Source organism: Rana temporaria, chromosome 8 (assembly GCF_905171775.1).
Source record: "Rana temporaria chromosome 8, aRanTem1.1, whole genome shotgun sequence".
In the NCBI taxonomy this organism is placed as follows: domain Eukaryota; kingdom Metazoa; phylum Chordata; class Amphibia; order Anura; family Ranidae; genus Rana; species Rana temporaria.
This window is the reverse complement of record NC_053496.1, coordinates 119233284-119257337: the sequence shown is the minus strand read 5'-3', so window position 1 is coordinate 119257337 and position 24054 is coordinate 119233284. Positions and strand designations below refer to the sequence as shown.

Genomic DNA, 24054 nt, shown 5'->3' with positions numbered 1-24054 from the left:
GTTCACCTTTACATAAAAATTTGTAAAGTGATTGTAAAGGTGAACTAACAATGGGCACCCTCCCCCACCCAAAACCCCCCCCCCCCCCCCCCCAGGTCCCCATTCTACTTACCACTTCAGTGTGACAGCACTGACCAATCAGAATCTATCTGGTCTGTACTGGAACCACTGACTAAGAAGCTGCTGGAGGGGCTGGATGAGAGGGTGTCCGGTGTTGGTTCAGCTGTACATTTTCTTTGTAGGTGAATTAACACGTTAAACTAATTTTCTAGGTTATGGATAGTGTACTTTAGTTGGAGGATTAATGTGAGCTGTCCTCAAGCCATATTTAAATATGCTAATACCAACACTCCAAAGGTTTATTGCCATCCAAGATCATCATTCACAGCAACATGAAATTAATTGCTCAAAGTATAGCGTTCGCTTCCCCAATGTCATCTAATGCACTTGCCGAAGTCTGTAAATAAACTCAGAATTACATAGCTGGATGTGCAAATGATTCTTGGCACTAGTTGGTGTAAAATGCACACATCTACAATCAGATTTTACCAATATATAATGTGCATGGAAGGTGTGGCAGAAAAAAATAGTTTGCCTTCTTGTGAAATGGTAAACTGTAGACTTGCTCTAATGTTTTTGGACAGCAAAGATCAGACCCTGGAACATTGTAATGTGGACTGATGAAGTGAATAAAATCAGTAAAGTAGAGGCAGACATGTTTGGTGCAAACGGAGGACAGCAAATTAGAAGAAGAAACTCATACCAACTGTGAAACATGATGATAGAAATGTTATGGTTACTTTTTTTTCTACAGAGCCTGGCCAGCTTACTGTCATTGAGTCATTTGTAAATTCTGCATAATGTCATAGTGTATTATGTGAGGTCATCTATCCAAATGTTGACCTTGAACCAGAATGGACCTTTGAACACAAGAAGCACACTAAGAATTTCACAGAGAAATTGATGCTAAAAAAGCAATTTGAGGTTTACGGACTGCCCTAGTCAAAGCCCTGATTTGATTCCTATTAAAATGTTGTGGGGTATTTTAGAATGGGAATTTCATACAAGGAAAAAATGCACAAATTCTTGCAACAGAATTAATTTTACATGGGAGTGGTCAAAAAATTCACCAAACCAACATTGAAGGTTGGTGGCCAGTCATACAAAATGCCTGAAAGTCATTTTTGATAAGTGGGCAATACTATATTGTAATGACTAGGGTTTACTTACTATTTCCATGTTAAAAAATTGCATCTTCTGTTTGTTTGTTTTTTTATTGAAAAGGCAAAATTGCCTCATGTTTTTATTCAAGTATAACACTGTTTGAATAACAATCTAATGTTTATGTCTGCTTAACTCTATTATGAACAAATAACATCGGTAAAATCACTCGTAAGGTGGTCTCCTTTCACCTTAATCAGGACTTTGTCCTTCCATCCTTCTGCCTGGCTTCTAAACACTCTAGAGCAGGGGTGTCAAACTGGCGGCCCTCCAGCTGTTCCGAAACTACAAGTGCCATCATGCCTCTGCCTGTGAGAGTCATGCTTGTAACTGTTAGCCTTGCAATGCCTCATGGGACTTGTAGTTTTGCAACATCTGGAGGGCTGCCAGTTTGACACCCCTGCTCTAGAGGGATCTGTCTTCACTGTTTACGTGTTCACCCTTTGACCTCCTTTGCTTTATTTTCTTTGTCCTTCCCGAAGGCTCTTGCAGAGGGCAGCTTGCTTCTCATTGCACCATCGCTAGGTGGATTCGACAGGGTACTGTTAAAGGCTATCCTCTACAGAATAAAGTTCCTTCCTTTCCTGTTAAGGCCCACTTCACTAGGTCTATAGGAGGTTCTTGGTCTTTTTCACCATCAATTGTTTTTTTCTGGTATGTAAGGGTGCAATCTGGTCTTATGTTCACACATTTTCTAAGTTTTACCAGGTGGATGTTCAAGCCTCTACTTTGACTGTAAGGTTTAAATGATTAATGAACCGCGCTATGAGCTTTAAAATATATACAGTAAACCAGCCCTCAAAATTTCCACTCGCCTACTAGCATTTGGCAAGTGGATTTAAGCTGGGGGCGAGTGATGACAGGGCTGCATGACCAATCTTCCTCCAATCTGTGCCTACACTTAGAGTCCCGATGAGATTGGCGGCCGAAGAGGAAAGGTGCATGCTCGGGAAAAGTAGTCTGTTGAGCCGTGCACAGGCAGAGCAGTACACAGGTGCTCTCCTTACAATTCTCATTAAGCCATGGGACCCAACAGTATGACCTCTCTGAGCCTGCCCCCCTCCCCCCGGGCCCCGACCAATGTAGCTGGAGAGCAGAAAGTAATGAGTGAGGTGGAGGATTGCTCACTGAAAGTTGCCCTGACATGAGAGCGGCAGCCTTCTAGTTTGTGCAGGTTTCTTCTCCCTGTGCTCTATGTAAGTGTCCAACAGTTTAGCCTGAGCACTGTGAACAGACTGGTCTCAATGTGTGCTGTGTGCTGTGCTATGGTGTCAATGGCTGTGCAATTGTGTGGATCTCAGCGCTGGATTGTACTCCCTCCCGCTGTGCTGCAGCTCCTCTCCTCTCTGCCAGCCTGAATAAAAGGGGGAAGTGGGGACATGCAAGCGTGGAGCCGCACACACAGGCTCCTGATGATGAGATGAATGGGAGAGAGAGAGAGGATGGATGGGAGTTGCAGAGGAGACAGCAAGAGAATGGGGAAGAGACCCAGTTCTAGTGCCCTGTCCCTCTGGTCTGCCCCCAGTGCCCTGTCCCTCTGGTCTGCCCCCAGTGCCCTGTCCCTCTGGTCTGCCCCCAGTGCCCTGTCCCTCTGGTCTTCCCCCAGTGCCCTGTCCCATTTTGTTAAAGTTGTTGTTGGTAATATTGAATTTTGTAACTTGATTCTGCATAAAACATTGTCATTCCATGAGATGATCTACAAGGGCGTGTTTACGGGTGCAATTAGGCGCAGGGCAGTGTATTAATTAGGTGGGGCAACTGGTGGCGAGTAACTCTTGAGGCCTGGCTAGTAACTCAGGACTTGAAATTTTGAGCCCTGCAGTAAACCATGCAGATAAACATTTTTCAAATTTTATGATCCCCAAGGATAATGGTTCACTCATAGAATGGTTAAATATTTTCAATCTGAGTGAGGAAAACATTGACGGACATGATTATAAAGAGGAGGATAGTGAAGTTGGCTATGGATGAATCCAAGATGGCCATATTAAATTATTATCCTTTTGGGATCACAATATAATGAACTTTTGCATGAGTTTAAGAAGTATTTTAGTAATAGTTGGATTTAATGAAACTAACCATTTTGATATTTATAGATGCTTGCATGAAAAAGGTGTGTGTGTGTGTGTGTGTGTGTGTGTGTGTGTGTGTGTGTGTGTGTGTGTGTGTATAGCTCCATAGTGCTGTTCTGTTTTCACTTAAATCTTTTTATTAGGTAACCATGTATACACACTTGGTTTAGAACAGCAGGCTGGGACAAACACATTTTTTTATATACACAATTTTCCCCAGGCACATGGTACATTTTTGTGTTTTTGACCAATAGGTGCTTTCAGTTTGTTTATACGTTTTGGCATTTTGCTCTTTTTTCCACCCCTCTTTTTTATGTTTTGCTTTTGGACATTCCAGTTGTCTAAGACCAAGTGTGTGTACTGTATTGTCCAATCAACAAAAGGAATTTTGTGCTGCCTGCAAAATCTGTTTCATGGAATACAGTACCAGGATACAGGATCCTGCTTTGGTTGGGGTGTTTTTTTAGAGGTGTATTTGTGGGTAGAGCTGTGTTTTGGGAAGCATTTGAGGGGGGTTATTTTTGGTTCCTCAGGGGCCTGTATATTCTGTATTTCTAACCACTATATGCTGCACTCCATGTATTTTACACTCTTGATCCCTGCATTTTGTGTGGTACGCACTTCTGACTCATGCACTCCACTCACCACATCCTTTCTCTACTTTTAGCGCCTAAGGCAATTTCTTTATACTCTTTCAGTGTCTGCTTCTTGATCAGAAAATGTCTGTGACCAATTGTTTCAGGGCATGTTAAAAATGTATGTGTGGCTACAAATAGAGGTGTGGTTAAAAGTGGGTGTGATCAGGGTTCCCCAGATTTATTTAAAAAAAAATATGGTAACCTTATTTTATAGGCTTCACCTGTTGATATAACTTGTACAATGGCCCCTAAAAATTCCTGCATCTTGATACAGAGGCTTTTTAATAGTATCCTTCATCTTTTTGCAGGCCACGGGTGTTGTACCAGTTGGACAGGATCAGCCTACGCAGCTAGAAAAGTTTTTGGAGACTTGTCGGTGATAAATATATGAGGTATTGTGGCTTTTGAAATTCTATTGATCTTTCTTCATTTTTTTATTTTTTTGTGTTAGAAGTTTCAGCAGCTTTGTTGTTTCTAGGTACATGCTGAGGCTGACTGTTTTGAAGCCAGCTTCAAGTGCTGTAAAAAAAAGACTCGCTCAGCACCTAAGCAGCAAAGTTGTTGGAATCTGACTTGCTAAACTTACTGCAAAGTAAAAAAAAAAAAAAAAAATAAGCCTTCAAAAAAGACCACGAGTCTTGCTTTTTAAGTTTAGACCTACCTTTATTTTATTTTAAAAAATCAAAGCTGAATGTAATCAGTTTATGCTGTGTGCAGAAGAAATTATTTGAGCAGTTTAGATTAGAGACAACATCAATTTAGAAAGATGTTTTAATGGATAAGTGAACGCCTATGATTTGGAAATTGTGCAAAAGCAGTTTTCCTATTTTGTTGTGTTCATCGTGAATATAAGATTTAACTATGCTGTAGAGTTATTTGGGAATGTTTGTATCGAATTGTATACTTTCTAGCAGGGCTCGACAAATCCCAGGCGCCAGGTCGCCATTGCGACTAGAAATTTCACCCTGGCGCCTGGGCTTTGATCAGTGACAGGTGCCATTGCTACAGGGCTGGTTGCGGGGTCTTGGCCGTGAACATGATTAGCGGTGGAAGCGGGGATGGAGCAGGAAGAGAGCGGCACAGCAGCGGCTGACATGGCGGGAGGAACGAGTGGCCAGCAGAGTGAAGTCCAGCTGGGGATCCTTGGCGGTCTGTCATCCCCACTGCTGCTGTCGCCCTGTGCCAAGGTATTGCGGGAAGCGACTCAAGAACATCCGGGACCCGGATTCGGTGGTTTCCCAGCACCAGAGCGCCCTGCTCCTCTGACTGTCTGAGAGGGGATGAGCACGGGACAAGAGGGTCAGTGCCGTTGCCAGGAGTTGGGTGTGGGCCGCACCGGGTGACACCTGTGGGCAGCGCCACCGCTCGCTAACACTACTCGTCGCACAGTCCTCGCTCCTACACAGCTCACAGCGGAGCAGACAGAAGCCGCCTCCCTCTCCTCTCTGTTTACGGAGGAGGGGGTCCGAGGGACACACTCCGCTGTGCCTATCCACTGAATCCGGGTCCCGGATGTTCTTGAGGTCGCTTCCCGCAATACCTTGGGGCAGGGCAACGGCAGCAGTGGGGATGACAGACCGCCGAGGATCCCCAGCTGGACTTCACTCTGCTGGCCACTCGTTCTTCCCGCCGTGTCAGCCGCTGCAATGCCGCTCTCTTCCTGCTCCATCCCGTGCTGTTCTGAGGTCTGTAATTTTTTTAATGTAGTCCAAATAGACATGTGCTGGGGGGTGCTATGGGAGGTAAGAGGGGGGTCTGCACTGAGGGGGGTCTGCACTGAGGGGGGTCTGCACTGAGGGGGGGGTCTACATTGATGGGGGGGGGGATCTGGACTGAGGGGGGTGTACACTGATGGAGGGGGGATCTGCAATGATGGGGGACTGCACTGAGGGGGTGCACTGATGGAGAGGGGGGTCTGCACTGAGGGCGGGTGCACTGTGGGGGGGTCTACATAGATCGGGGGATCTGCACTAAGGAAGGTGTACACTGATGGAGGGGGGTCTGCAATGATGGGGGGCTGCACTGATGGAGGGGGGGTCTACACTGATAGATGGGGGTCTGCAATGACGGTGTCTGTACTTGGTGAGGGGATCTATACTGGGGGAGGGGGGTCTGTACTTAGTAAGGGGGGTCTGGACTTGGTGAGGGGGATCTATTCTGCGCGAGGGGGGTCTGTACTTAGTGAGGGGGATCTATTCTGCGGGAGGGGGGTCTGGACTTAGTGAGGAGGATCTATACTGCGGGAGGGGGGTCTGGACTTAGTGAGGGGGATCTATTCTGCGGGAGGGGGGTCTGGACTTAGTGGAGGGTTCTATACTGAGAGAGGGGGGTCTGTAGTTAGTGGAGGGGGGACCATAGTTGGTGGAGCGTGGGTGATACCAACCCTAGTGACAACACCAAACCTGGCGCCTAACTTTTTTAGCTGGCTCCTAGATTCAAAGCAAATTTGTCAAGCCCTGCTTTCTAGTTTATATGTAGCTATATGCCAATCACATTTGATGTGTTTTGCCTACAGTGAACCCTTCTGAGTTCAGTAAGAACTATGTAAGCAATGTAGGTTCATTAATAAATTTGGAATATCTCAGAATATGATATACAAAGATCACAGCTAGCTCTTGGCGCATTTGGTAATTTTTTGGGCTGCATTCACACCTGAGCTTCTTCAGCTCGTAAAATGCTCATCTCAAAAGTTCCAAAACACCCAACAAGCAGAATCCCATCAATTCACATCTGAACGATCTGTCACCTGAAGCGAAACGCCTCAAGCTCAAAAAATTGTCATGAGTTTATTTATTTTTAGGCAGATTACAGGCGTTTTAAATTGGTGACCTTTGGACCCCATAATGCCTGTACAAAAACACCCTAAAAAAATCCTAAAAACGATACTTGTAAATAAAAATATCTTTTGGACTAGTCAGTGGAGTCTGCATCAGTTTTAGCAATGGGTATTCATTTCTTTCCCAAGAGCACAGATGGAACCAGGTTCGGCCGTGGGAGCTCTCTGTGCTCAGAGCATTGGAGAGCCAGGAACACAGATGACCCTGAAAACGTTTCACTTTGCTGGTGTTGCTTCCATGAACATTACATTGGGTGTGCCCCGTATCAAGGAGATCATCAATGCCTCAAAGAACATTAGGTATGTGCACCCAAGTCATATTTTATAAATATTTAGATTTAATAGTGTTAAGGTGCTAGTACATGGACAGATTGAATGGCCAGGCTGAATCTGGGACTGGCTGGGTCACGCAGGTTCTAGCTGTATACAAGGAGTAATGCTGGCATTTTGTCGAATATTCAAAGTATAATTGTAATTTTTTTTTTTTTTTTTTTTTTTTTAAGCTGTACAAAATTATGGCGGTCTGATTTTATTATATATAGTCAAGACTAATGTCACATGCTCTTTCTTAATCAAACAGGGTATTAACAACTAATTCTTAATTTCTTCAGCACACCAATCATTACCGCTCAACTAGATATAGATGATGACTCTGACTTTGCTCGTCTGGTGAAAGGTAGAATTGAGAAGACCTTACTAGGAGAGGTAAGAGGTTTGGTGCTTTGGGGTGGTCATCTGTGGCCTGTAGTAACACCAATCCCAAGAAAGAGGGGGAGATCAGTTGTTTGAGTCCGAGTCATAAATTTTATACAGCTGTGTAATTTAATATGCTAATGCTTGCCGATCATGTGTTATCAGTCATTTTGTGTAAAATTTGTTGAATGCCAGTTACTAATACAGGTAGTATGTTTGTCGTAGAGTTTTGCTTCACATTGGAAAATTCACATTTTGTGGCATTGAACACGTATTGTTTTGATCTATTAATGTGCTTGTTTCGTGCCTTTAGACAAAGTCCTTTGTTAAAACCCTGTGAGGGTGAGCATTTCATTAGAGGAAGTAAATCCTCTAAAAAAAAAAAAAAAAAGGCAAAGGCATAATGAGCTAGTATGCATAGCATACTAGCTCATTATGAAGTACTTGCATGAGTTTGAAGCCCCTGCAGCAGTGCTCGGTCACCTCCCCTGTCTGTCACTTCCGCATATCGCGGCTCCGGTGCTGTGACTGGCCGGAGACGCGATGACGTCACTCCCGCGCATGCGCACAGGTGCTGCTACTAACGGCATGATCGCCGTTGGTAACGGCATGCTCAGTGCGCCTGCGCGCCGGTGTCTACGGCGCATGTGCCGTAGACATCGGTGCCTTTCTTTTGCAAATATCTCCTATTTGTTGCACCTACAGGTAAGCCTTAATCTAGACTTACCTGTAGGTTAAAGTGGTCTGTAAGGGTTTACAACCACTTTAAAGTACCTGTCACTTTACCAGAAAAAATAAATGCCTTCTGGTTTATATTGTAGCACTGAAATCTTGTTCAGAGCTCTCATGGTTCCCCACTATGATAAACTGCCATGTTGACTGATAGAATGTGTAGAAGAAAAGTGGGGGTGAGCAAGCATTGACCCGAACAGCAAGTACTGAAACTTTACCTGATCAGAATGGTGGAGGCACTAAAAGCTGCTAAGATGAGTGTAACTTTAGGTGCCCAAGCCTACATCTGTCAACATTTTATGAGTGACGGCAAGAGTTTCAGTGCAAAAATAAGATTAACCCAGAAGCGTCCTAAAGTGTCCTAGGAACTGCATAAATAGTTGAAAGGTGCTTTCTTGCACAATAGTGCTCACTTCACACACAGTTTTTGTTTGTGCATTGGTTTCTTGAATATAGATTGATTCCAGTGCTAGGCTGTGAATGTGTTGTGTATGCCTTGTCACCCACAAAAACCTTGTGATCTTCCAGGTGGTTTTTGTAGGCTTCATTGCATTTTGACTATGCTTTCAGTTTTAGAGCAGTGTGCTGCTGTCTCTGGCACAATACCATTTTTTATTTATTTTTTGTTATTTTTATTAAAGCTTTTTTTTTTTTTTTTTTTTTGTCCATTGAGGTACACAGGGATTCAGAGACTGATGGGTTATCCTGATGCCTACAGGAAAATTGGACACTGACAACATTTCAATTGTGGGTTAGCCCAGTATACTTACTCCTACTCCCAGCATGCGTAAGGTTTTTGTGCTGCCTACAGGTTGCCCCCTGAGGTGCTGGACACTGAATTTTGCCCTCAAAGTCTGTCTGTCATGAATGATATCTACTCTGCTCTATCCCAGGAGGATTTTGCCTCCATTTTGCAGGACTTGATGGGTAAAATATTTTTTTTTTATTTGCGGACTAAAACCCCAGAGGCCACAAGTTTGCTTTCAAGCCTTCCCCTGCAGAAAATTTGATTTGCCTGCAGCATGAAGGTCTCTAAGCCCTCAGCTGCTTATATCCTGTGACATGCAGTCCCATCTCTCATGCCAAGTCTCAAGTCCTTGATGGATAATCCTATGTCTGAGATTTCGCAGGCTTCTGCCCATGCCCTCAATCCTAGAGATGCTCTCATATCTTTTTTGATGTGATATGCACCACTTTCAAGGATGAGCCTATAACTCTACCAGTGCAGCTTCTAGTCTAGAGTGCCAAGACTTATCCTGTTCACCTGTTATTCACAGCCATCCTTTTATAGAGACTTGGTCTAAAAACGCTTACTTTTCAGAGGTCAAGAAGAGCTTTTCGTTATCTCCAAAGCCAAGTCCCTACTCTGAAGGTGGAAACATCTGTTGGCCTTTTCAGACAGCCAGCATCTAAGATGCTTAGGTGTGGAGGTGGTTTCAACGGGCTTCAAGCTAGAATTTTGCTTCCAATGGCTGTGTCATTATACAGATTAACCGATCTTCATGCAGCCTTAGAGGGCCTTCTGAAGCAGGGTGGCATTGCGCCCGTTTCCCGTGGCAGAACAGTTCCAGAGGAGCTACTTCAACCTGTTTCCTATACCAAAAAAGGACTTTCTTGGGTCTCAAGTTCTAAATGTCTTGGGTCCAAAAATTCTGCAACCACCAGGGAAACTTCCTTGCCTTTTGTGGACATAAAGTATGTTTACCTCCAGGTCTCCACTTTTTCAGATCATAAGCAATTCCTTCACTTTGCTGCTGGTCTTCAGCGCCTTCGTTTTTTGTGTCCTTTCCATTCAGCCTATCTTCTTTACTCCAAGTATTTAACAGGTAGTTGGTTCCTTTGCTACCCTTAATGCACTCCTAAATCGTTCCCATTGAGAACTATCTGGTCAAGTTTTTGGCTGGGTCCTGAACTTCAAAGTCAGAGCTGGATCAGACTTATTGTTAGGATCTTATCCTCGACACAGCTCAACCCATAGTTTTTTTTCTTCCTCAGGAGAAACTTCAAACGCTTTGCTCACAGACTCGGACTCTTGGCTTGTGTATGAGAACTTTGGGGCTAATGGTGACCTCCTGCGAGGCAGTACCATTTGCCCAGTTCTACTCCAGGCCCCTATAACACAACATCCTGTTATTGTCCGACAAGTCAGTCCAGTCTTAGGACAGACTAATTTGCATGGCACTAAAGACTAGGTGGTCCCTGGTTTGGTGCTCAGGAATCCAGGTTTGTGTGCTTGTCGAGCCAGGAAGGTTCCAGAAGAATCAGAACGTTGCAAAACCATTGCACAGAGCAGGTAAGTATAACATGTTTGTTTTTTTGTGTTTTTTACTTTTTCATAAATTCTTTAATATCACTTTAAGATGCAAGACATTTTTTTCAACAATAGTTTAGGCCTTGCACATTAAATTGGACATATTTTTTTTTTTTCATCCCTCTATTTTTTATCCTCCGTTGTTTGAATGTAGTGTGAGTTGTTGTTTTACCTTGCAGCCATTCAAAAGCATGATACTCTTGTTATTCCTGGTAGTTCCTGGAAGGGGTAAACTACTTCTTGTTCCACCATTTATCAGTGGCTTATTCAAGCTTATGGTCTCAAGAAAATAAGATTTTTTATACTTCTATTTATACTCCGATCTCAGCCCTCAAAATTTCCACTCGCCTACTAGCATTTGGCGAGTGGATTTAAGCTGGGGGCGAGTGATGCCAGGGCTGCATGAGCAATCTCCCTGCAATCTGTGCCTACACTTAGAGTCCCGATGAGATTGGCGGCCGAAGAGGAAAGGTGCATGCTCAGGAGAAGTACTCTGGTGAGCCGCGCACAGGCAGAGCAGTGCACAGGTGCTCTCCTTACAATTCTCATTAAGCCATGGGACCTAACAGTATGACCTCACTGAGCCTGCCCCCTCCCCCCAGGCCCCGACCAGTGTAGCTGGAGAGCAGAAAGTAATGAGTGAGGTGGAGGATTGCGAAAATTACCACTCTGGTGCAGCGCTCACTGAAAGTTGCCCTGACATGAGAGCGGCAGCCTTCCAGTTTGTGCAGTTTTTTTCTCCTTGTGCTCTATGTAAGTGTCCAACAGTTCAGCCTGAGCACTGTGAACAGACTGGTCTCAATGTGCGCTGTGCTATGGTGTCAATGGCTGTGCAGTTGTGTGGATCTCGGCGCTGGATTGTACTCCCTCCTGCTGTGCTGCAGCTCCTCTCCTCTCTGCCAGCCTGAATAAAAGGGGGAAGTGGGGACATGCAAGCCTGGAGCCGCACACACAGGCTCCTGATGATCAGATGAATGGGAGAGAGAGAGAGGATGGATGGGAGTTGCAGAGGAGACAGCAAGAGAATGGGGAAGAGACCCAGTTCTAGTGCCATGTCCCTCTGGTCTGCTCCCAGTGCCCTGTCCCTCTGGTCTGCTCCCAGTGCCCTGTCCCTCTGGTCTGCTCCCAGTGCCCTGTCCCTCTGGTCTGCTCCCAGTGCCCTGTCCCTCTGGTCTGCCCCCAGTGCCCTGTCCCTCTGGTCTGCCCCCAGTGCCCTGTCCCTCTGGTCTGCCCCCAGTGCCCTGTCCCTCTGGTCTGTCCCCAGTGCCCTGTCCCATTTTGTTAAAGTTGTTGTTGGTAATATTTAATTTTGTAACTTGATTCTGCATAAAACATTGTCATTCCATGAGATAATCTACGAGGGCTTGTTTACAGGTGCAATTAGGCGCAGGGCAGTGTATGAATTAGGTGGGGCAACTGGTGGCGAGTAACTCTTGAGGCCTGGCTAGGAGCTCAGGACTTGAAATTTTGAGCCCTGCTCTATCTATTAAATCTATATCTTGGAGTCCACTGAGGGAGATAGGCCCCCTCTGTGTCTATGATTTTGTTCTTGGTACTGCTTTATCCCAAAATTGAGGCATGCCGGGGGCAAAGGGGCTTATACTGTGATAGCCCTTAATTTATTTGAGCCGATACGTCCCTCGTGGACTTAAATAGAAATTACAATATTTTTGTACTTTAAATCTAACTCTTTTTGGCAGATATCAGAGTACATGGAGGAGGTGTTTCTTCCTGATGATTGTTTCCTCCTGGTGAAGCTTTCACTGGAACGTATCCGCTTGTTGAGGCTTGAGGTAATGGAATCTTAATACTGTATTTTTTTTATGTAAAAGGAACTACTGTGCAGTCACCTTTTTACCAAAATTATGTTTGGTTTTACGTTTTCTAGGTAAATGCTGAGACTGTAAGATACTCCATCTGCTTGTCTAAGCTCCGCGTAAAGCCTGGAGATATTGCAGTTCATGGGGAGGCTGTGTTGTGTGTTACACCAAGAGAGAATAATAAGAGTTCTATGTACTATGTCCTGCAGTCGCTGAAAGAGGAATTGCCAAAGGTGAGTGTCCTGATGGTATTCTTACTTATATTGTGCTGTCCTTTGTGCATTTCATCCAGATTTGTGCAGTAACCCTGCATGAAACAACTCCTGCTGTTTGCTTCCATACAGGAGGTTTTTGTAATAAAGACCAGAGATTTGTGCAAGGTCCCTGGTCTTGTATCCACTCCCCTATTGTCTTCTGCAGGCAGGCTATAGTGGTTTGACCTGCTGGATCCTACCCACAATCATGCTTTTAGTGCTGGCTTATGTGTATCATTGACAGATTTAAATGGTAATATTGCAAAGTGGAATGATATTCTTTGTGGCTATTGAATATATTTCAATAAAAATGTATTTGCACATAGATCAGCTTTTAATCTACAATATCCAAACACACATGGCATTTCGAGAGCAGGTACAATTCTAAAAACCTTAGAACATTGAATTTGAAAATATTACTATGCTTTTCTAGTTTTTTAGTAAAATAAGTTATGGAAAATTTACAAGCAACCATATATTATATCTTATGTTGACCTCCTCGTGCACCATACAATTTATTCAATTCCAAATAACAAATGGATACTCGCACACATAAAAGATTAATAGGCTTGTAACTTGTATGCTTCAGCCTTGGGCGGTAAGTCCCACCACATAAACAGATAGAAAAGCGAATGCGTTTTTGGGCGTTGTGCACCCTTTTTCACCTTGGCATCACTGAAATTGTGCTAGTTGTTTATGCAGGGCAACCAGCAGCTATTAAGTACGACCCTCTTTAAAATGCTTTTCAGCATAATAGTTGTGCATATGTGTGACTGTTACCCGAGATGATCCAAATACATTTTAGTTTGGTGAATCTGATTAAAAATCAATATGGTGTATTGTAAGGGATCAGAAAACAAAATCAGCTGATTTTATAATTGTTACTTTTGCAGGTGGTGGTACAAGGCATTCCTGAAGTGTCACGTGCTGTCATACATATTGATGAACAGAGTGGAAAAGAAAAGTACAAACTTTTGGTTGAGGGTGATAATCTCCGTGCTGTCATGGCTACCCATGGGGTTAAGGGTTCACATACCACTTCAAACAACACCTATGAGGTAGGCTTCAAAGTCATTGCATTATCCATTAAAGTTGTTATAAAGGTATTATTTTATATATTAAAATGGTAAATGGGTTTATACTTCCCTGCTCTGTGCAGCTACCCAGAACCTTCTCTTCTGGGGTCTCCTGCCGGCACACTGGGCTTCTCCTCCTCCTCCTGTGTCTTGCTTGCTTTGGGGACAGACGTATGGGCTCATTCCTGAGTGGGGCTGTGTGTCCATTGATGCCCAGTGTGACTTTGCCCTGCTCTGTTCGCTGGATTTGACCGACGGCAGCAGGAGTGGCTCCCGCTGTTCTCAGCAAAGCCTGTGAGACCAGAAAAGGAGAGACTAGCAACTGGGAGCTTTGAAGTGTGTGTTAATAGGTGCCTTCGCCAGATTTCTGCCTTCAAACCTTTTTGGGGGATTTTATCGCCCCTTTAGGTAACATGAATAATCCTCTGAGGGATACTTGGAGATCACTGGTCTGAGATGACACTAGCTACAAGTAATAAACTTTCACCACAATGTCCGGATAGCGCTTTTTTTTTTTTTTTATTAAAATAATAAATAGCAAATTCTCTTATTTTTTTGCTGTTTATTAACTAAGTGTTTAAACAGAGTTTAACCACATCAATACCGAGCACTTTCAACCCCCCCCAATTTTCAGCTTTCAGCGCTCTCGCATTTTCAATGACAATTGCGCGGTCATGCTACGCTGCACCCAAATGAAATTTTTATAATTTTGTTCACAAAAATAGAGCTTTCTTTTTGTGGTATTTATTCACGACTTTTATTTTTTGCGTTATAAGCGGAAAAAGAGCAGAAATTTGGGGGGGGGGGATTTTTTTCTTATTTTTAAAGAAATCCAATAAAATCGAATTTTGTCATAAATTTAAGCCAAAATGTATTCTACTACATGTCTTTGGTAAAAAACTAAATCCTGTTACATGTATAGTAATTGGTTTGTGTGATCACGAACAGATGTACATAGATGATCATGTACAGATGTGCGCAGGTGATCACGGACATATGATTTTACGGTTACGTATGTGGGGGGGGGGGGGGACAGGTGTTTTTACTGTGTGGGAACACTATTTTGGGGACGTATGTGTTTTACAATGTGTGGGGACACTGGGCTGGTGATCAGTGTGTAAAAAAACGGCTCATACTCACTGATCGCCGGCTGCAGCGATCTGCTCTCCTCTCCTCACTGACAACTTCTGTGTGAGGAGAGAAGAGCTAATCGCCTAGCAACTGGCTCTCTATTTACATCACATGACAGCTGTGATTGGACACATGTATCATGTGATCAGGAGGGCCAATCAGAGCCCTCCTGCCGATCGGAGATGCGCCATGTCCGGGTGACACAAGCGCATCAGGCCGATGCGCAGGGACGATCCTATAGCAATAGTCAAGAAAAAAAAAAATATGAAAATCGCTACTTAACTTTTACATGGTCTTTTCTAAAAACGTCAAAACTAACGTTTTCCTCTGATATGCAGAGGAGGAAGGGAAGTTTGTTTACCATAATTAACCCTGTCTGTGCTGTGCGGACACATCTCCTTATCTGTTTTAAATACTATCTGTCCTAACAAAGGGTTAACAAATCTAGACTTTTTTTTACACTGTATGCTGAGGGGAAATTTAGTCTGTCATCCTTTGTCAGTAATGACCGTTTCCCTTCATGTCAAGTTTAGAGAAGCTTGCAGTCTACCCAGTCTTTCCCGATCCAAACAAACTTTGAAAGGTAATCAATATCATTTTTTTTTTTTTTTTTTTTTTAGGTATACTTTGTGGGCCTAATCCACAAAGCAGATGCGCCGACTTAACTCGAGATACGCGGCATAATTAAAATTTACACGGCGCGTATCTTTGCGCCATTTCCTCCTCACTGAGCCGGATGGGGCAGGCTGGGCCTCCTCCAGTGCCCGTGGTATGGGCATTGATCTTTGCCACCTTGTTGCGGACCACGCTCTTTAGATCGTTGATCTTTTTTTGGATGCCAGCGGGGGTCCTCGTCTCTAAATCCCCCCCCCCCCCCCCCCCCCCCCCCCCCGCCGCATTGATCTGATCTGTTCTCTTTTGTTAGAATCGACTTCCTTTGGGCCGGGGAGGTGTTCCGGCTATCAGGGCCATGTAAATATCGCCCATATAGGACAATGGCCCGAGCAAGGATTTGCTTCTCTACCTAATTAAAATTGAGCTTCCTGCGCTTGGGTGCCATCAGACACCACTCGGCAACAAGAATAAACTCACAGGACAAACAAACAAAAATACACACACAACAAACAAACAAAAACACTCACAGAAGAAACACACAAAAAGCAAAACACACAAGCAGACAGCTACTACAAATTCAAAAACAGACACGCAAAAAAACAAACACAAAATACAATCAGAAAAAAACAAACACAAAATACACTCAAAGAAAAAAAAAAAAAAAAAAACTCAGAAAGAAACAAACACAAAATACACTTAGCAGAAACAAACACCAACTACAATCTAATACTCCTCCAAAACTTCTCTATCACACACAACTCACCAACAAACACCGACAAACGTTCAGAGCAGAAGCAACTTGCTCTAGGAAGGGTAACATAGGGAAATACTTTTGCAAGGGAAGTGTGTTTGTCTGGGGCTATTTATACACAGGGCGATCCTCAAACTAAGTACGCTTGGCCTTTTACCTATCTCACTGATTGTGCCAAGCCAAGTTCTGCACATGCCCAGTGAGCAGCAGATTCGTGCATGCATACGCAGTACGGCCGGATCTTCATTTGCATGGGGTCACGGCTCATTACAATGAAGCACAACCACTTCCTTCCCACTTGCAATAACCCCGCCTTACGTCTCGGGATTTAAGTTACGCTTGCGCAATTTTGTGCGCAAATGCGCTGTGGATACGGCACTTATGACACCAAATTAGGGCGCCGTAACTTAAATGACATAAGTTTTGAGTAACTTAATTTGCGCCGCTGGCTGTGGATTAGGCCCTGTGTTCCTATAAACGGACACATTAGTGGAGTTTTTTTTTTTTTCAAAATTTGACTTCAGTTCTTGAAACATCTTTAACTTGTAAAGAACATCATCTGTAAGCTTGTTACCAAAGTGGTTTCTTCTTTCACCTTTATTTGCTTCTGAGTTCTGAGCAAGAACTTGTTCTAACATTGGCCTCTGCATCCAATTCTAGTCCTTTTTTTAGGCTTTAAACAAGCAGCCTATTTGAGTAAAGCAGAATTCTCTGTATCTGTTAGATTTCCTTGGACAAACCCTTCAACCAGCTCTTGCTGCCTTTTCAGTGTGTCAAACTGCAGCTAACCCGATTAAGGCAATGAAAAACCAATATGACCCTAGGATCGTGCTGTTGCATAGCAATTACAGCAGTTGCCTTTTGCTCTGCTTTTTTGTGTGTATGCTCTAAAATACAACGTTCCTTAATGGCTCTAAACGCCATTCACATGCACAGAATCATACGGCTGAAAGCTTGGACAGCACAAGCTGCATGCAGTATGTGCCACACAAGTATGTCTTTCCAAGGAAGTCGTCTGTCCGGTGAGCCACTTGACCAGTTCATTTGAGAAATGGCGGATCACCGCCCTAACAGTGGGGAAGTCCTCCTTCATCACATGAATTTTTGCAACAGATGCAAGTCTCTCAGGTTGGGGAAGAGTGTTCCAATCTCCAAAAGTCCAAAGAACCCTGCAGCACTGAACCCCCATTCTGAAGGGGAACCCAATCGGGGTCTTATCAGACAATACCACTTCTGTAGCCTATCACTCATCCAGGAGCACCAGGAGTCTGGCTGCCTTGATTGAATCAAATTGGATAATCGCATGGACAAAAGCTCATTTGCTAGCAATCTCTGCGGTCCACATGTCAGGAGCGGACAACTAGAAAGCGTATTGCCTCAGTCGCAATCGCCCTTATAAAGGGGAATGGGCCCTTCATTCAAATGTTTTTACTTGGATGTGTCAAAAATGGGGGATTCTGGGTGTAGCCTATCCTCCAAATATACCAACAAACTACCTCTGTTGCCAGCACCAGTGATCCTCTAGCTCAGGGGTGGCAAACACAAGGCCCGCGAGACCTTGCCATGTGGCCCGCACAACGGGCCGTCCGTTGCCACTAGTGATGCAACGGATCGTGACCGATCCGAGGAGCGCACAGGCCGTGCCTTCGGCCTAGCTCCGGAGCGGTCGGCCATCTTGGTACACCCGGCTCCTATGATGGACGTCCTGGAGATCCAATCACAGGACCGTGGGACGTGTGACGTCCATCATAGGCGCCGTAGACTCCAGAAGGCGGCAATTGCAAGCCTCCTCGACACCATGCACTAGGGAGCAGAATATGACAACACTAGTGCATGGGCGGGCGCCTCTCCTCTCCTCCCCTCCTTTCTGGCTGGCTGGCTGGATGCTGTGACACATGTCAGGTAGGTCCATGTTACATGCATGTCAGGTAGGTGAAGTCATTGTGTATGTCAGGTAGGTCCATGTATGTCAGGTAGGTGAGGCCAGTGTATGTCAGGTAGGTGAAGTCAGTGTATGTTAGGTAGGTCCATGTATGTCAGGTAGGTCTATGTAGGTCAGGTAGGTGAGGTCAGTGTATGTCAGGTAGGTCAGGTAGGTGAGGTCAGTGTATGTCAGGTAGCCCATACCATCCTACCCCATCCCATCCCACTCCACCCCCACCCCATGCCATCCTATACCACCCCAATCCCGTCCCCATCCCATCCTACGGCACCCCCCATCCCATCCTACCCCATCCCATCTCATCCTACCCCACCCCATCCCATCCCAGGGTGGATGGAAGGAGAGTGGAGGGTGCAGAGTTCAGATATTGCACACGGTCCATAGCATACTCCTGTATCCTGCATTTCGTACGCAGCAAACTCCTGAATCCTGCGCTCCCCAAAACCAGTAATAAACAAATGCAGTGACAATTATTTATGATAATAGTGGACACGTAGTCTTACAGATACAACCGGCCCTTTGAGGGCAACCATACTGCTAATGCGGCCCCCGATGAATTTGAGTTTGCCACCCCTGCTCTAGCCTCAGATGCCTTGATAAATCGCCCAGTCTAAGTTCAGTCTTATTTACACATTCCCTCTGCTTAGTCTGCTCATGAAAAGAGTAGGAAAGGAAAACGGTGATTCAATTTTCACCAAACTGGCCCAGAAGAACCTGATATACAGTCATATAGCAGACAACCCCTGGCCTCTTTCCAACAGACTAGATCTGCTATCTCAAAGCCCTCTATTTCATCCTGTATCTCAGTCTCTGGCTTTAACAGCATAGCTGTTGAAATCCAAGTCTTAAAAGATAGGGGGTTTCCTAAGGCTGTGATTCCTACTTTGTTAAAAACAAGAGCCATTCTTGGAAGATCTATTGTACCTGGAAATCCATTTTCGCCTGGTATGAACACAGGCACTTCAATCCCAGTGAAGAACCTGTGCCTCACATTCTGGCATTTCTACCAACAATTATCGACCAGAACTTGGCCTTGGGCACTCTCAAAGGCCAAATCTTGTCCTTATCCATTCTTTTTCAAAGGCCTCTGGCTTCACTTTCCCTTGTAGGAACGTTTTCTTCAAGGTGCATCTTGTATTGAGCCTCCCATGCAGCACCCTGTGCTTCCTTGAAACTTAAAGTGGAAGTAAACCCACCTATCATTTTCAGCCAAGGAAGCTGCCATCTTGGCCTATGTTTAATCTTCAACTGCCATGGTGCTGCACATGTGATCAGTTATGACACCAGCCATTGGATGGTTTGACAGTTTGATTGAGAGCACAACCAATGTGACAGTTGGCAATCCCGGCATGCCGGAAATGTAACTGCTTTTTGAAACTGTTAAATCGATGGGTTTACTTCCACTTTAACTTGGTTCTCGCTGCTCTACTCTACAGAAACATTGATCCTATCAGGAATATTGCCCTAGGTAAAGTTGGCTTTTTGGTTGCCATCACGTCTGTCAGATGTGTTTTCTGAACTGGCAGCTTTTTCCTGTAAAGACTTTTTCCTCCTACTTCACAATGACAAAGTTGTCTTGCACCCAAGACCAACCCTTTTTTTTTCAATATACCACCTCAATGAGGACATTGTCCTACCATCTTTATGCCCTGCTCCTATGCATCCATCAATTTTTAAAAAAAAAATCGCGACAAAATCGCGGTAAAAACGCGGTACTTGCGTTTTGGATGCGGGTCCATTGAATTCTATTACATGCAAAATGCTGCTTTCTGCGGGACAAAAAGCTTTTGAGCGTTTTCGCAGTGCTTTTTGCGGTGCTTGCTGCGTTTTTTTGACATGCGTTTTTACCACGATTTTTTTTTTTTTTAAATGGCCCTTATTTTTAAATGGAGTAAAAGTTTGAAGTGTTTTTTTAATGAAGAAGAAAAAAAAAAAAAAAAAAAAAGCCTCCCTCTAAGAGGGGGCCATACTCTTGTAGCAGCCCCCCATGGGATTCGAACCCATGGACTTCAGCATCCAGCCGAGCTAAGCGTTGCGCCACCGAGGCTGCCCAAATACAGCATTGGAAATTAACAGCTAAAAGATCACTTACTCTGTTAGGCTCGATTCACACCAATGTATGTTGCTTTTGGCCGTTTTTGCGGTCAAAAGCAACATAAAACAGGTTAACTGCGTTTTGGATGCGGGTCCATTGAATTCTATTACATGCAAAATGCTGCTTTTTGCGGGGGAAAAAAAGCTTTTGAGCGTTTTTGCGGTGCTTGCTGCGTTTTTTGACGTGTTTTTTTTACCGCGATTTGCTTTTTTTTACATTTCCTTTAACAACCAGCTATAAACAGGTTAAAAAAATTCGCAAAACGCGAATCGCGGTAAAAACGCAGTACTTGCGTTTTGGATGCGGGTCCATTAAATTCTATTACATGCAAAATGCTACTTTTTGCGGGGGGAAAAAAAGCTTTTGAGCTTTTTTGCGGTGCTTGCTGCGTTTTTTGACGTACGTTTTTACCGCGATTTGCCTTTTTTTTTTTTCTTGCAATCAATTTTTTTTTTTTTTTTTTATTTCCTTTAATCTTAAGACAAAACCTGTAAACTGCTTTTCTTAAGAAAAAAAAAATATAATATTGTTTGCTTCTAGTCGCCCTAAATAGCTTCCTGTACCTTAATGCAGTCCTCCTTCACTTACCTCATCCTTTCGATTTTGCTTTTAAATGTCTTTATTTCTTCTGAGAAATCCTCACTTCCTGTTCTTCTGTCTGTAACTACACACAGTAATGCGAGGCTTTCTCCCTGGTGTGAAGTGTCGTGCTCGCCCCCTCCCTTGAGGGGGTAGGGGCGAGCAGTAGTCAGGACACTCTCTACGCTGCAGATAAAGCAGCTGTGTGTTAGAGGGCGTCCTGCTCGCCCCCCCCCCCCCCCCTCAAGAGAGTGGGCGAGCATGACACTCCACACCAGGGAGAAAGCCTTGTATTACGGTGTGGAGTTACAGACAGAAGAACAGGAAGTGAGGATTTCTCAGAAGAAATAAGGACATTTAAAAGCAAAATGGAAGGATGAGGTAAGTGAGGGAGGACTAAGGTAAAGGAAGCTGTTTAGGATTTTTTTTTTTACCTTTACATCCCCTTACATTTTTATATTGAAAATAAAGCTTTGTCGGTCATTTAGAATATATTTCAGAGCTACTGCTACATGCAAAGTGATAGATTTTCTGTGTGTCATGTTCTCAGGACCTTGCAAGGGACAACCTGCTCTGCTTTGAAGTCCACCATTACAAAATGGAAAGGGAATATGATTGCAAGAAATTACATTTCCAAAAAAAAAAAAATTCTCTTATGCTTTTACGTACCCATTCCATTAGATTGGTGGGAATTTCTTGGGCTTTTTGGCACCAAGGCTACGTAGTCTAGTTATGTAAGGGCCCTTTCACACGGGGCGGATCAGTAATGATCCGCTCCGTGTGTCCGCAAAGCTCAGCGGGGATCCTCCGTAAAATCCCAGCTGAGCTGACAGGGCGGTCCCCGCACACTGTGCAGGGACCGCCCTGTCTTTTCTCCACTCTCCCCTATGGGGCATCGGACGAACACGGACCGTATGTCCGTGTTCATCCGATCCGGCAGACGGAAGAAAAATAGGATTTCTTCTGTCCGCAAATGCGGATCTTTGCGGAGGCGGACAATTACGGGTGTCAGCGGATGTTCATTCGCTGACACCCGTAATCACATAGGGACCCATGTATGTCCCGTTTTCATCCGCAAACGGACGGCTGAAAATGCGGACATACGGTCCGTACGTGTGAAAGGGCCCTTAGGCTGCCATCTGGTCTTCGGTATATACAGTTTCAGGTTTACCGGTTGTATATCCAATCTTCAGCAGATGCAGCTTTTTTCCCCGCAAGGTTCTCGCAGTGCCACTCTGAAGTTGTGTCTTCTGACCCTTGTTATTTGGACCTGTTGGCCCCAGTGTGTTTGCCTCACTGTTGCCTACCCTTCCTATACATTGCTTAGGGAGGTCCCATAGTGTATGACTACTTTGAATATGTCTTGTATGATTAAGAGAAGAGGAATTTTGACTTGTATATCTTGGAGTACAGGACACAGGCCATCCTCCTTTCCATTACATGGCTTACTCTGCACTTCTTGCTAAAAACAAACAAACTGAGGACTCCCCAAGTGGGGTAGGGTTATAAAGGAGGGCCCAAGTGAGCATACCCTATAAAGCTTCACCAGTGTCCAATCGCTTGAAATGCACCCATGGTGTATGAATACTGTCTGTGTTGTACTCCATGATATGGAATTTACAAGTAACTGTCAGGATCCACTTAGTGATCCTGTTCATTCCAGCATCCAGGGTTTGGCTATGGCACGCTCCATGTCTGTCTACCTGCAGGCGGATTAATGTGATCAGTCTCTGAGTGGAAGCCAAGCCTGTTATAAGCCAGATCAAACCTCATTTGGGTGCTCGTGAGTGATGCATGTGGTGTTCCTCACCAAGCTCTCTGTCTGACTGCCCTGCTTTGCTAGTTTGGATTTCCCTGTATATGACTTTGGACCAAGTTATTGGACTATTCCTTGAACTCAGCCTGCCTTTTTACCTGGACTGTCTATAGCATTGTGTACAAGTCCTGGGGCAACCGAGTACCGGTAGGCTTCCTTGCCTTATGAGAAAGGGGGCTGTTAAGGTGAAGCACACAGTAGCCAGCTATAGTGTCTGACCACCTGCGTTGAGGTAGACATGACAGTAACACAATTTTTATTTTCCTGTGGTATGTTAATGTGGTTGTAAACAAACCTCAGACATGAAATTTTAATATAGCCTATCCCTCTGCATGCAGTGTGTCTCAATTAAGAGCACCAAGTGTAATTTCTGTCTGATGCTGATGACAGAGGAATGAAGCCGTAATCACTTCTGACAAGTTTTTCTGACACCAAGAGAAAAATGGTGACAGATGAGGAGCTGCAGCTGATTGAAAGCCTTGACTCTGTTCCTGTGAGCTGTGTGGAGGTGGGGTGTGTCTTTTCCCTCCAATTGGCTCCCAGACCTCTTCTCACTCAGCTCTGCAGAGTGTAATTTTAGCTCTTCGTCCCCTTTTTTCTGAACTCTCAGACCAGCGTACAACTTCAACACTTTAAACGGATGTATAGAAGACTGAAGATAAACGGGTAAAACCTGTAGAAGGATTTGTTTTCATCTCTGTTGTATCGCCTGAGGCTAGTTACTTCACTGGGTATATGTTTACAGCTCAATGATATAATACAAATCCATCAGTGCAAAAATATTCTAATTTTACAAAAAAAACTAAACTGATGTAGCTAGCACAAAAGATCATCACATAATCCAGGTACATATATAAAATTAAGGTGCAGTGCATTAATGGTAAATAATGAATAAAGTTAAAATAGTCCAATTATGGTCCAACACAAAGGCAGAAGAGGACTAAAAGTCCCAGAAAGCACCAGGAGGATTCTGCGTGAAAAAGCACAACTCAAAAAAAATCAATGGTGACAAACCCTCCACCTACAGAGCAATTGCTTTCACTCACCTCAAGGACTGGACCTAAGCTAACATGGTCAAGTGCACAGGTCCCTTTCAAAGGGTAAATCATCCAGACAGACGGGAACTCCAGTCGATTCCCACAGAGTATAAAAAAAGGTGAGGCAAAAACAAATCTAAGTGCTCACTGTTGACCAATTTTAAATTGGCTTTATTACTATAAAATGGTTACTCACAAACGGCTGGAATAAAAACACATGTGGTAAATGTTGGTGTATAAGATACAGGTTGGCAGCGTGTGATGTCAGCTCATGTGCCCCCTATACGCGTTACATTCAAAGAACTTTGTCTCCACCCCGAAGTTGTGTCTTTGTCACTCGGGATCCTCCTGGTGCTTGCTGGGACTTGGTCCTCTTTTCCTTTTGTGTTGGACCAGAATTGGACTATTTTAACTTTATTTACCATTTATGCGCTG

At 44.2% G+C, this 24054-nt stretch overlaps 1 protein-coding gene across 1 annotated transcript in view; it reads left to right on the top strand.

Annotated features, from left to right (window-relative positions):
- POLR3A (RNA polymerase III subunit A) overlaps positions 1-24054 on the top strand; it is a 103072-nt gene that overhangs the window by 64144 nt on the left and 14874 nt on the right. Inside the window, 8 exon segments of the mRNA XM_040320606.1 lie at positions 4240-4268; positions 4271-4308; positions 4310-4323; positions 6897-7067; positions 7379-7472; positions 12204-12296; positions 12392-12556; positions 13471-13635. Coding sequence (XP_040176540.1) covers positions 4240-4268; positions 4271-4308; positions 4310-4323; positions 6897-7067; positions 7379-7472; positions 12204-12296; positions 12392-12556; positions 13471-13635 — 769 coding nt within the window.